The 12,275-nt window shown below is 36.0% G+C and overlaps 1 protein-coding gene and 1 pseudogene across 2 annotated transcripts in view; both read right to left on the minus strand.

Moving 5' to 3' along the window:
* The window catches only part of AHI1 (Abelson helper integration site 1), a 122,575-nt gene that overhangs the window by 53,700 nt on the left and 56,600 nt on the right, over window positions 1-12,275 (minus strand). For both annotated transcript variants that reach the window (XM_081829053.1, XM_081829054.1), the window contains exons 14-18: window positions 10,476-10,705; window positions 8,314-8,420; window positions 5,279-5,397; window positions 2,180-2,310; window positions 80-220 (exon numbers count right to left, since the gene is read on the minus strand). In XM_081829053.1, coding sequence (XP_081685179.1) covers window positions 80-220; window positions 2,180-2,310; window positions 5,279-5,397; window positions 8,314-8,420; window positions 10,476-10,705 — 728 coding nt within the window. The remainder of the gene's footprint in view (window positions 1-79; window positions 221-2,179; window positions 2,311-5,278; window positions 5,398-8,313; window positions 8,421-10,475; window positions 10,706-12,275) is intronic.
* On the minus strand, window positions 5,822-6,305 carry LOC115942616 (small ribosomal subunit protein eS12 pseudogene; annotated as a pseudogene).

The raw sequence follows: 12,275 nt of genomic DNA on the forward strand, positions 1-12,275 counted from the left end.
CACAAAGCTCATGATTCCTGGTTTAGTCTAAAAGTAAAGGTTACTTAAAATATTCTTTTCTTATCAGCAGTGAACTTACCATGGAAATCATAAATATATAGAAGTATTGGCTCATTCTGCCCAAATGCACAAAATGCAACCATATTTTCAAGTGGGTGATAAGAAATGTCTCGAATGGGTGATTTGAATGGCAGGTCAGAATACACTGCTACTTGTTCTCCTAAATAAGAAAAGACATGCAATAATTTGTACTGTCTCAAATATCTCTCATTAGATTATTCTTTAACTTACTAAAAACAGTTATAGTAATAACAAAGCTCGCATTATTTACATGAAAACACTGATTACTTAAAAATAGTTGAGTAACTCTTATATATTAAATAATTATTTTGCATCCTGTTGGACCTCCTCTTTCTACTTCTCATCCCAACCTCTTCACTGAAGTTTTCAAGGCAACCAAAAAAAAAAAAAAAAAAAAAAAAGGAGCTTGGCAGGAGAGAAGTACCTGACTCTGAGATCTGACAGCTGAGCAAATGCCAACTAATAACAAAGAACTCAGGGAGAACTCTGGGAGGAACTGCAGGCTCTAAAACTGAAGACACTGGTTAAAGGAGGTTTGGTGGGGAATTCATTTTTATATTTTTTTTCCAGAGACTGAGATACCACCTGCTTTAAAGATACATGTGATTATTAATGGCTAAAAGAGGCCTTACAGCAGAGGTCTAAGGAAACTATGAAAACCGGAACTCAAAAATCAAAGAACCAAGATCAATTTATTGAAGGAGAAAAGAGATTTAACACTTCCAAACTGACGCTAAAGTATCAAAACACAGTAAGAAAAAAAAAACCCTAAGTGAACCAACTAGTCAAAAACGCTTAAAGGAAAGATGGAGAGAATGTGCAATTAAGGAGAGCACGTGCTGTGATGAGCACCAGGTGTTGTATATGTAAAGTGATAGACTGCTAAATTCTACACCTGAAACTAGTATTACACTGTACGTTAACTGGAATTTAAATAAAAACTTAGGGGAAAAAATCAAGAGAATAAACACAGTGAACCAAATACTACTGATTAGAGATATTTTATATTTTATAAAATTCTCAATTTATTGCTAAAAAAATGTTTGTGGTTTTAGCTTTTCTTTTGGAAAGCAAAGGTGAGGCACAAATGAACTTCCCAATGTACTGATTTATTGTATTGGGAAAACATGAATTACAGTAATTGAGGTAAATTGCTTTTGCTTTTCTTTTTTAAGAATTTTACTTTTAAGTAATCTCTATACCCAGTGTGGGGCTGGACCTTATGACCCCAACGATCCAAAGTCACAAGCTCTATCAAATGAGCCAGTCAGGAGACCCAGGTATATTGCTATTAAGTTTCAGATACCAAAACTTTGACAGGAATATGTTTCTTTTTTTTTTTTTAAGATTTTATTTATTTATTTGACAGAGAGATAGAGAGACAGAACAAGTAGGCAGAGAGGCAGGCAGAGGGAGAGGGAGAAGCAGACTCCCAGCTGAACAGGGAGCCCAATGCGGGGCTCGATCCCAGGACCCTGGGATCATGACCTGAGCCGAAGGCAGCCGCTTAACCGACTGAGCCACCCAGGCGCCCCTATTTCTAATAAAAAATATATTACCGATATTTAGCCATTTGTATACCCACTTACATTCCAAATTCAGGTTATAAATATTCTGTATTTTGCATTACAATCTTAATTAAGCACTTCTCTTAATAGAGCATAGGGAATATAGTCAATAATAATACTGTAATAACTTTGTATGGTGACACATGGTAACTATACTTACCATTGTGAGCATTTTGAAATGTATATAACTGTTGAATCATCATGTTTGTTGTACACCTGAAACTAATATTGTATGTCAACCACAATAAAAAATACTTCTCTTAAGATTGCTAATACCTTATAGGCAAGGAAAGAATAAACCTTGAATTATAATGTGAAATTCTAAATCCATGAAGATATCAAAACAATAAAAACAGAATTTAATATAAATTTAGACTGAGTCCCATTATCAGTTCTCCCATTTGGAAAAACATAACTGAGAACCTGAAATCAGAATTTTCTTGAAATTACTCCATAAAATGGTAGTTTCCACACTTCTTCAAAAATAAAAACAAACACCCCCAATTTTTTAAGATCAGTGAAATATTTACCTGTTTCTGGGTTCCAAACATATACTATACCATCTTCACTTCCAGCAAAGAGAAAAGTCCCACATGGTGTCAAAGTACTATGAATCTTTTCCCGATAATTTGCTGCACCTACAAATTTCCTTGCTGCTAATCTACAAAAAAAAAGATTTCACAAATGTAACCTATCTTACCCACTGAAAAGATTGGTAGTTTAAAAAACCCGTTTCTTTTAAATACTTCATTTGCATTTAACAAACAATTTTTTGAGAATCTGTTACATGGGAGACATTCTATGATAGATGCAGAATAAAGAAGAGTGAGTTCCAGGGGCGCCTGGGTGGCTCAGTCGTTAAGCGCCTGCCTTCGGCTCAGGTCATGATCCCGGGGTCCTGGGATCGAGCCCCACATTGGGCTCCCTGCTCCTTGGGGAGCCTGCTTCTTCCTCTCCCACTCCCCCTGCTTGTGTTCCCTCTCTCACTGTATAATAAATAAAATCTTTAAAAAAAAAAAAAAAGAAGAGTGAGTTCCAGAGCTCAGGGAGTTTATAATTTAGCAGGAGAGAGAAGGAATGCATCAATATAAAACAGAAATTGGATGTAGAAAGTGCCACAAGAGAACAAAATGAGTACTTTGCAGATTTGGATAAAAGTGTTTTTTTTTTTTAAGATTTTACTTGAGAGAGAGAGGGAGAGAGAGAGCATAAGCGGGGGGGAGGGGCAGAAGGAGAGGGAGAAGCCGACTCCCCGCTGAGCAGGGAGCCCCATGGTCCCCCCAGGACCCTGGGATCATGACCTGAGCCCAAGGCAGACGCTTAACTGACTGAGCCACCAGGCGTCCCAAGTGATTATTTCTAGCTATGAAGAGAGAGCCTACTTTATGGGAGTAGCATTTGAGTTGGTTACTTAAAAATGTACAAGATTTTTATATTCTTATATTTTTCCCATGTATAAATTTTTAAAGTCACACAACAAATAGTTGGATCCTTGCAGGAATATTAGACAAAAATATTATTAAATCATCTATTAAATATGGTATATAACCTTCTAGACTTTTTCATTTGTGAATAATAGCTAACATTACTTTTTTTAAAGATTTTATTTATTTGAGAGAGAGAGAGAGCACAAGCAGGGGGAGCAGCAGAGGGAGAGGTAGAAGCAGGCTCCCTGCTGAGCAGAGAACCCCATGTGGGGCTCAATTCCAAGACCCCAGGATCATGACCTGAGCTGAAGGCAGATGCTTAACCAACTGAGCTACCCAGGTGCCCCAATAGCTAACATTATTTTAGTGCTCACTATGTGTCAGGTAAATACTATTACCATCCCTGGTTTACAGAGAGGACATTACATACAGTGTCCCATTATATGCTTTTTTTTTTTCCCATTTAACAATAAATCATGAATAATGGCCCTCTGTGTCAGAAAATACACATTATGTATTCCTTTTAGTAAAGGTATATATTATATCACTGTCTAAACATACCTTAAGAAATCTTCTACTGTGGGACAACAGTTAGGATGTTTCTAGCTTTCCTTTACCATGAACACGATATCTAAGAACAATCTTGTGTATATATATATTTTTGCTGTTTTATAATTATTTTCACATAAATTCCCAGACCTGAGGTCACTGGCTCAAACGTTTCTGGAGTCCTTGCTATATGGTGTAATGCTTTAAGTACTTTACATGTGTAAACTAATTTATTCCCCACAAACCCTTATGAATATGGTATATTATTTACCCATTTGAGTGAGGAGGAAAGAGAGGCTCAGAATGGTTAATCTGATTGTTGGTCAGGGATGGAAAAGGTATTATTTGACTCTAAGCAGTTAGCCTCTAGGGCCCATGCAGGATTCTAAGCTGAATACTATACACTACTTAAAAAGAGAATAACCAAATTCTTTAGGCCTGGCCTTCTAAAACCTGGCACTAATCTCTATTTCTGAAAAATTTTTTTCTCAGCACTCCCTATCAAGAAATTAATGTTCTACAGACTTACTCACGCTGCCTTGATCACAACTTCTATTATCCTTCCTCTGAATTTTATTCCAGGCTTTTCAGGTTTTCCACCCTCCTGACAAACTTCTATCTTGTCTAAATTCTATCCATCCTTTAAGATTGAGCTCAAAGGCCAGCCTCTGCATAGAGCCTTTAACACAAGGCTGTATACAGTACAGCTATCCTTACAATTACCTGCTGCCATGAAAGATATAATCCTTTGAAGTACTTACAGTCACTAAAATAATACATATCAAGTACTTGCTATCTCTCAAGCATGACATGAGTACTACGTATAAAAGAAGAATAAGCAGATTCCAGTCCTAGAAGATTTCACATTTTAGCCTAATTAAATGTTTTGTGTTATTCTGGAGGCACTGTAACTAGATTATAAACTTCTGATGAACTACTCTGCTAATCATTTTCCCATAGTACTGATGCCCGTATCCTGAAAAGCTCTGCATAAACACTGAAGGCCTTAACAGTTAGCCCTACAAGATAATTGCAAAATAAACTAGTATAGATCACATTTTCCTTTCTAAACACAATAATGAAATCTAATAAAACTAGAGTTCTCATTTGTTGTATTGGTATGCTTAACACCAAAAGTACATCAGAATACTATGCTGATTTTTCCAGAACTCTGCTTCTGTTTTTTACATTAAGGAAATTTCCTTTCCTTATTTAGAAATAAAACAAAATAGGAAAAACAAGGATAAATTAATCAAAAGCTGTCTCATTCTGTTACAGTATTATATCGTAGTACTATGCTATACCAATGTCATAGAAATAAAAGATATTCTAAGGCAGAGGTTTGCTCTTTTTTTTTTTTTTAAGTGTGACAACAAAAAGCAACTGACTACATTTCAGCTTCAGAACTATTTACATTTTGAGCCAGAAAATTCTTTGTTGTGGGGGGCTGTCTCATAAACTGTAGGATGCTTAGTAGGATCTCTGGTCTCTATCCACTAAATACTAACATTCAAAAATGTCTCTAGACACTGTAAGATGTCCTCTGAGGGGAAAAACTAGCTACATGAGAACCACAGCTGCATTTTATAAGTATGAATTAATTCATTTCTTATTCTGTGAGTGCTAAACCTGTCAATACTGAAATATACTTACATTCGGAGATCCATAATTCTCAAAGTACTGTCTTTGGTATGGATTAACAATCGTTTTCCATTGGGATGAACCTCCAAATAACTTATGGGAATCCCCTTAAACTCACTCTCTTTAATTTCCTAAAATGATTAAAAAAGATTATAAAATATTATCACTATACAGTATGTCTAATATGAAGCCCCTTTTAGAGCACAAAATTAAGTCATTTTCGATTGCAATTTAAAGGGTCCTTTAAAATGGTTAGCGAAAGGATTCCCAGTAACTTCAGTTATAGGCTGAAAATAAAGCTGATAGTATGTATTTTTTGACTGTTATGTAATGCCACATTTAGTTAGCATTTTTGTAGTGTATTCCCAAATAAGCACTTCCTAAAACAACTTCTAACTTTGTATTTTTTTGCTTACCATCATACATGAAAAACTTCTTATTTTTACGACTTCAAAAGTTAGTATAGAATTAACTTTCAAGTTCTATTTCAGTCTGAGATTATTTCTTTATGCACTTACTTCCACTTTGTCCTGAAAAAGATAAGTTACTGGCATCTTATTCTGAGATCATTTAATTTAGATTGCAATTTTAGGGATTTTTTTTTTTTTTTGAGGAACAAGAATCAGTGTTTTATTTGTTCATTTCTTGCATTGGAAGTATTCCTCGATGACATCCTTGGCCTGAGACTTTGCCATAGTCTTTAACCACCACACAACTGCAACCAACGACTTGATGGGGTTCTCCCCCCTGTCAGTTTTACAGAGGCCTACCCATTCCCCTAGTTTCTTGTCATCAACCTTAATTAGGTTGATTTGGTGTTCAGCACAAGGGTCTCCACCAACTTGACATACATAGGCTCATCAGAGCTGGATGCAAGCATGCAAAGACGGACTTGGCACTTGTCTAAGGCTTTGACAGCTTTGCGAATTCCACATGCTAGGCCATGGTGGATGCGGGCAGTCTTCAGCACCTCGTGTAAAGCAGTATTAATGACCATTACCCCTCCAGCAGCAATGGCTTCCTCGGCCACAGCAGTAGGTTACAGGTGGAATTGAATCTTAAGGGCACTGAGCCTCCAGGATTTTTTTTTTTTTGATAGTTATTTAAGGCAGCCTGATAAATGATGTCAAGAAAGACCTACATACTGAAGAAAAATCTGCCTGGATGAGCCTCACAAAGGAAAAACTACCAAAGGTCCTTCTTGTGTGGATTACTAGAAAAAAGAAAAAAACCTGCAAATACAAAACTGCTTAGACTGAAGTCCAGAGGGTCCGAAGAAAGTCTGCTTTAACTTTCAGGAAGAATTCTGAGTTAGCCTTCTCTTCCTTCGAGGACCCACTAGTATGTTTTGTCTCTTTCTCTGAGGTCTCCTCTTCGGAGGCGGTTTGGCACCAGCAGAGGTGCAGTCCAAACTGCTACAATCCGAGTCTCAGCAGCTAAGCCCAGGCTACCGCTGACAGGAAGGCCTACTGTTAGCTGCTTTGTAAAAGTTACCGAAAAAAGTCAAACACTGACAGCACAGATGGGGGGTACAGTGACTGCACTATAACAATTTGGGGGTGGGGACGCACTGTTGGGGGTCTGAGCAGCACTCACACAGATGCAAATGTGCAAAATCAAAAAACACAAAACTGTCTAACAAGTTAAGTGTTAGGCATGAATTTGACAAGAGTGCCAGGAGATTTAGCATTTGTGGGATCTGTTAGTGATTTCCTCTCTATTTTTTCTTACCATATTCATACTCAAACAAAAAAAAGCCCTAGTTTTGAAGCCCATTCCCCATGCCAAGGAGTGTGTGCTACACACAGCACATGGACACGTCATCTTAAGGGACAGATGAGTATAATTTAGCATTCCTCACACTGCTGCCTGAAGAGAACCAGGTAACAAATCAGGGTCTACAGTTTGTCCTAGGGCATTAGCTACCAAAAGATATTCCAGCTCATTTTCTAACTTTTTATTTTGGACTGTCTCGAGTCACCTCTAGGCTGCAGATATGGAAGATAAATTTGCCTTTTAGTTACTATATTAAGGTAAAGAAACACATGATTTTTAACATAAATAGTAGACTCTGCACTGTACACTCAAATTACTGGAAAATGTGCCTTTGGACTTTTGTCAATCCCTTAGGTATATAAGTAATTAGAAAGTTCTTTTCAAAGTGTGTGAAATTAGGCTACCACATGAATCCCAAGGCATCAATCATTAATCTATAGACTAGATGAACATGACTAAAAATAGAATAAACAGTTTTTAAAACAGATCTGATAGATTCAACAGATTTAACTAAAGTTCATAAAAATTCTTTTTCACTTAGAGTGTCTTTTTTTCAAATGAGGACAACTGTTAGAAGAACAAAAAATTGAAGAACAAAAGTATAGTATACAAGACAAACTATATCAACTTATATAAAACAAACTCAGGTTTAATAATTCATTTTGTATTTTTAAGTAAAAATACTGAATATGCACCAGTAAAATTGCTTAATATACCAGCCACCCTAAAAACACTCTACTCCCAAAATGAAAGATCATTCGTTTCTGCCTACTTGGCAAAATTCAAATGAAAACAATTATTGTGAGTAAATGACAGACCCTGCTCATAATTACATACTTTTGATTACATAATTGTAAAAGACAACACTGTTAACAAAACACTGAGCACACTGATTTTAGAGTGATGTTATGGGGTCAAAAAAGAAAATGAATAGCAGAAAGCAGAAGTTATTACTTATAGATGGTAATATAACATGTGCTTAATTTTAGCATAATTCCGGTAATGGATCACTGAATGCCATATCACAAATTAGGGTTCAAAGATCAAGTTTGGCCAAAATGAAAATTTTCACTAAGTTGCTATATCATCAATTAGCCATCAGGAAGACTAGATAATTAGTCAATGATAACTGACTTTGTAGGGACTGAGAAAAACTTAATTTTTTTCAGAAGAGAGAAAGAATGTCCTGATGCCTTATTTCTAAAGTCATGTGGTTCAATTTTTTTCTAATTTTTTAAATTAAACCCGAAGTAGGAAATACGATTTTATACCTTATTTATACTCCAGTGGCACACTGAATGTTGCACATCATTAACTTTGACATAGGTATTCCAAACAACAATCACCCCAGTGCAATCTCCTGAATACATGTGATGACCTATTTAAAAAAAATAAAATCACTCACTTACGAATACTACACACAGGCAGAAACAAAATGAAACTGGGAAAACACATCCCAGTATAACAAAGAATCAGAGGGCTATTAAACAGTAGTTTAGTAAAAAGAGAAAAAAGAAGTAAATAAAAACCCAAATAAAACTCGTAGTCAAATCGCAAGTATCTTTAAATGAATTCTTCACCCTTGTGAATTACTTTGGATGACGTATTTCCCTTTTGTCACTTACAGGAAATTGAATACACAAAGAAATGAGCATCTCACTGCATTTGTATATGGTCCAAATTCTACAGCCAAACAAATCATCTGAATTATCCAATACATATCTATAATGCTCACCTTTATTAACCTATATCATCTGTTTTATATTCCTGGAAAAACACCTATATTCTAATATATACTGTTAGCAAAATGCCTGAGACCAGTAGAAACTCAATAAACAATCAGGGAATGAATAAAATGATAAATGACAGGTATTCCAGTTTAACATATATTCTTAGAGTCAAACCATCTTATAGTTGAATGGGATCTCAGAGACCATCAAATTCAACTTTATACTCACTCAGATATATCTTCCACACCATCATGAACAGATGGTTGTTCAGTAACTGTGAACTTAATATTTTACAAAGCAGCTATTCAACTGATGAACTGCTCTATATACTAGAATGTTCTTTCCAATTCTGAACAAAGAATTCCTGTCTTTCATAGCTTTGGTCCCATCTCTACCTACTGGAGCAACACAGTCTGATTTCTTTTTGTTTCACATATGGATATCTTAGTCAAGTATTTGAAGAAATTCATGTCTTTTATAATCTGAGCTACTTCTACTATGACAAAGTTTGTAGACACCTTTCTATCCTTGGTTGACTTTTCCTAAATGTGTTCCAATTTCTTAACATCTTTGTAGTTAAACTGAATATATTAGCAGTATTGTCATTTTGATCTGGTTCCTATACTAATTAATTATAGCCGTAGTCTACATATCAGTGTCTGAAATAATGTAAATGTGACTATATACCATTCTCATAAAGGTTTGTGGGGAAAAAATTAGTTTATACATGTAAAGTACTTAAAACATTACAGCACATAGCAAGGACTCCAGAAATGTTTGACTCAGCAACCTCAGGTTTGGGAATTTATATTAAGAAAATAATTATAAAACAGTGCAACGAAGTTTTGTATATACATATATGTATGCATGTGTATGTGTGTATCTATACTATTCACAGAAATCATATTGATGGTAGGAGAAAGCTGGAAACATCCTAAGTACTGCCAACAATAGAATGTTTCTTAAGATACATTCAGACAACTATATAATACATACCTATTAACTGTTAGCTAAATGCAGAGGTGCTGAGTGCACAATGTACACAGTATATGGTGTAAATACAGGTTTCCCCTGCTATCTACCTAATATTCTTTTGGTATTTCCCTCTTCTTCCTCATTTTAACCCTTTAACTGAAAAGCCACTTAAAAGAAACCTACTGGGAGAAAAAAAAAGAAGCTTACTGAGGGGGTAATCACCAATCCAATGAAATATATTTATGAAATTTGGTATGACTGGTTGTTACAGCAAAGATTAGTTGAATCTAAACATTTAAGAATTTAATGACTTAAATGATTTTTTAACAAGATTTTATTAATCTGAGAGAGAGAACACGTGCAGCGGGAGGAGCAGAGAGAGACGGACAAGCAGACTCCATGCTGAGCACAGAGCCCAACATGGGGCTCAATCTCATGACCTTGAGATCACGACCTGAGCCGAAATCAAGAGTCGGACGCTTAACCGACTGAGCTGCTTAGGCACCCCCAGAATTTAATGACTTTAAAATTACAAACAAAACTCCCTCACTGCTAAATCTGTGTCCAGGTCTACCATATGATCTGCAAAATACACATAAATCCAAAAATGTACAATCATCAATACACAAAATCCTTTTCAAGCTTAAAAAAATTATCTTAGCGAACAAAAATTATTTTTAAAAATTCCTCATGCATCTAGCCTTCTTTTGGAATATATTCTGACATACCTTCAATATCAAAACAGAGAGAGTTGATGAAACTCCTGTGCGTGTCAAACTGTCGGATCAATATGGCAGGATCCTCTCTCATATCAATCTTCCATATCCGTATCACAGAATCATAGCAGCCTGTAACCACCAGTTCTTTTACAGCAGGATGGAATTTAGCCGTGTAAACAAAAGAAGGATGAGGTAAAACTCTGAAAGTATTGGTATTATTTATTTCATTTTTCCATATCCTGGGAAAGGATAAAAAGTTATATATTGCTTCTGAAAGGCAGAAGTTTCTAAAACTTTCTCTAAAAACCAACACAGCCAATGGAATTTAAGTAAGCAACGACAATAACCAATGGTAAACTACATCTTATAACAATCAAAAATAATGTGATCAAGTATTTGATGGCTGGGGTTCTTTACATTTTTTTTATTTTTATTTATTTATTTGAGACAGAGAGAATGAGAGACAGAGAGCATGAGAGGGAGGAGGGTCAGAGGGAGAAGCAGACTCCCCGCCGAGCAGGGAGCCCGATGCGGGACTCGATCCCGGGACTCCAGGATCATGACCTGAGCCGAAGGCAGTCGCTTAACCAACTGAGCCACCCAGGCGCCCCTGGGGTTCTTTACATTTTGACAAAGCTATTTCTTAGTTATTATCAAGCATAATGGTTAATTTGTCTACTAATTTTAATCTATATTGTAAAATGAAAAATTATATTTGGATATGTTTTTTTAAAAACCTATTTTTGACATTGATTAAACACACATGGAATAGTTGGTAACATACTGCATTTAGTACATTACCCACAAAAAATACAACATGGGGAGAGCTTTAATTATTCCCCATTCAGGTTGTGTATACTGCTTTTGCAAAGTGCTCACTAGTAGAGGTTTAGAGAACAAGATATCTATTAACTTTGTATTTGTGTTTTTTTTTTTTTTGAATGAAGGCTTTTTTTTTTTTTTTAAGATTTTATTTATTTATTCATTAGAGACAGAGAGAGAGAGGCAGAGGGAGAAGCAGGCTCCCAAAGAGGAGGGAGCCCGATGCGGGACTCGATCCCAGGACCCTGAGATCATGACCCGAGCCGAAGGCAGACGCTTAACCATCTGAGCCACCCAGGCACCCTTCACTTTGTATTTGTAATTTCCAAGCCTAGATAAATGACCGTGAACCCAAAGTCTTAAAAGCCATATTGAAATTACTGTATGATACCTGAGTAAAATAGGATTAAAATAACTGTATTTTGATAGAAAACAGACTGTCTTACATTAAACACTCAATTTATGTTCAACACTTTTACTATCTCTTCCTCTAAATAACAATTTTTAAAAAGCAGTATTATTGTCATTGCTTCAGTCTTGACAAGAATAAACCCTAAGGGGTAAAACTGTTATGTTAGATACTCTGCATTTCTAGTCAGTGTAAAAATAGGCAAAATCTAGCAATAGAAAGGTGCTAAATGAGTATGGAACACTGGATTTTTTTTTTTTTTAAAGATTTTATTTATTTATTTGACAGAGAGAGACACAGCGAGAGAGGGAACACAAGTAGGGGGAGTGGGAGAGGGAGAAGCAGGCTTCCCGCGGAGCAGGGAGCCCGATGCGGGGCTCGATCCCAGGACCCTGGGATCATGACCTGAGCCGAAGGCAGACGCTTAACCGACCGAGCCACCCAGGCGCCCCTGGAACACTGGATTTTAAACAGTTTGATTAAATTATTAGAATTAGAAAAATATATTAATTTTTTTTTTTTAAGATCTTTTATTTATTTATTTGACAGAGAGAGAGACAGCGCAAGAGGGAACACAA

This window comes from Leptonychotes weddellii, chromosome 8 (genome assembly GCF_054177405.1).
Source record: "Leptonychotes weddellii isolate Sample4059 chromosome 8, ASM5417740v2, whole genome shotgun sequence".
Classification (NCBI taxonomy): domain Eukaryota; kingdom Metazoa; phylum Chordata; class Mammalia; order Carnivora; family Phocidae; genus Leptonychotes; species Leptonychotes weddellii.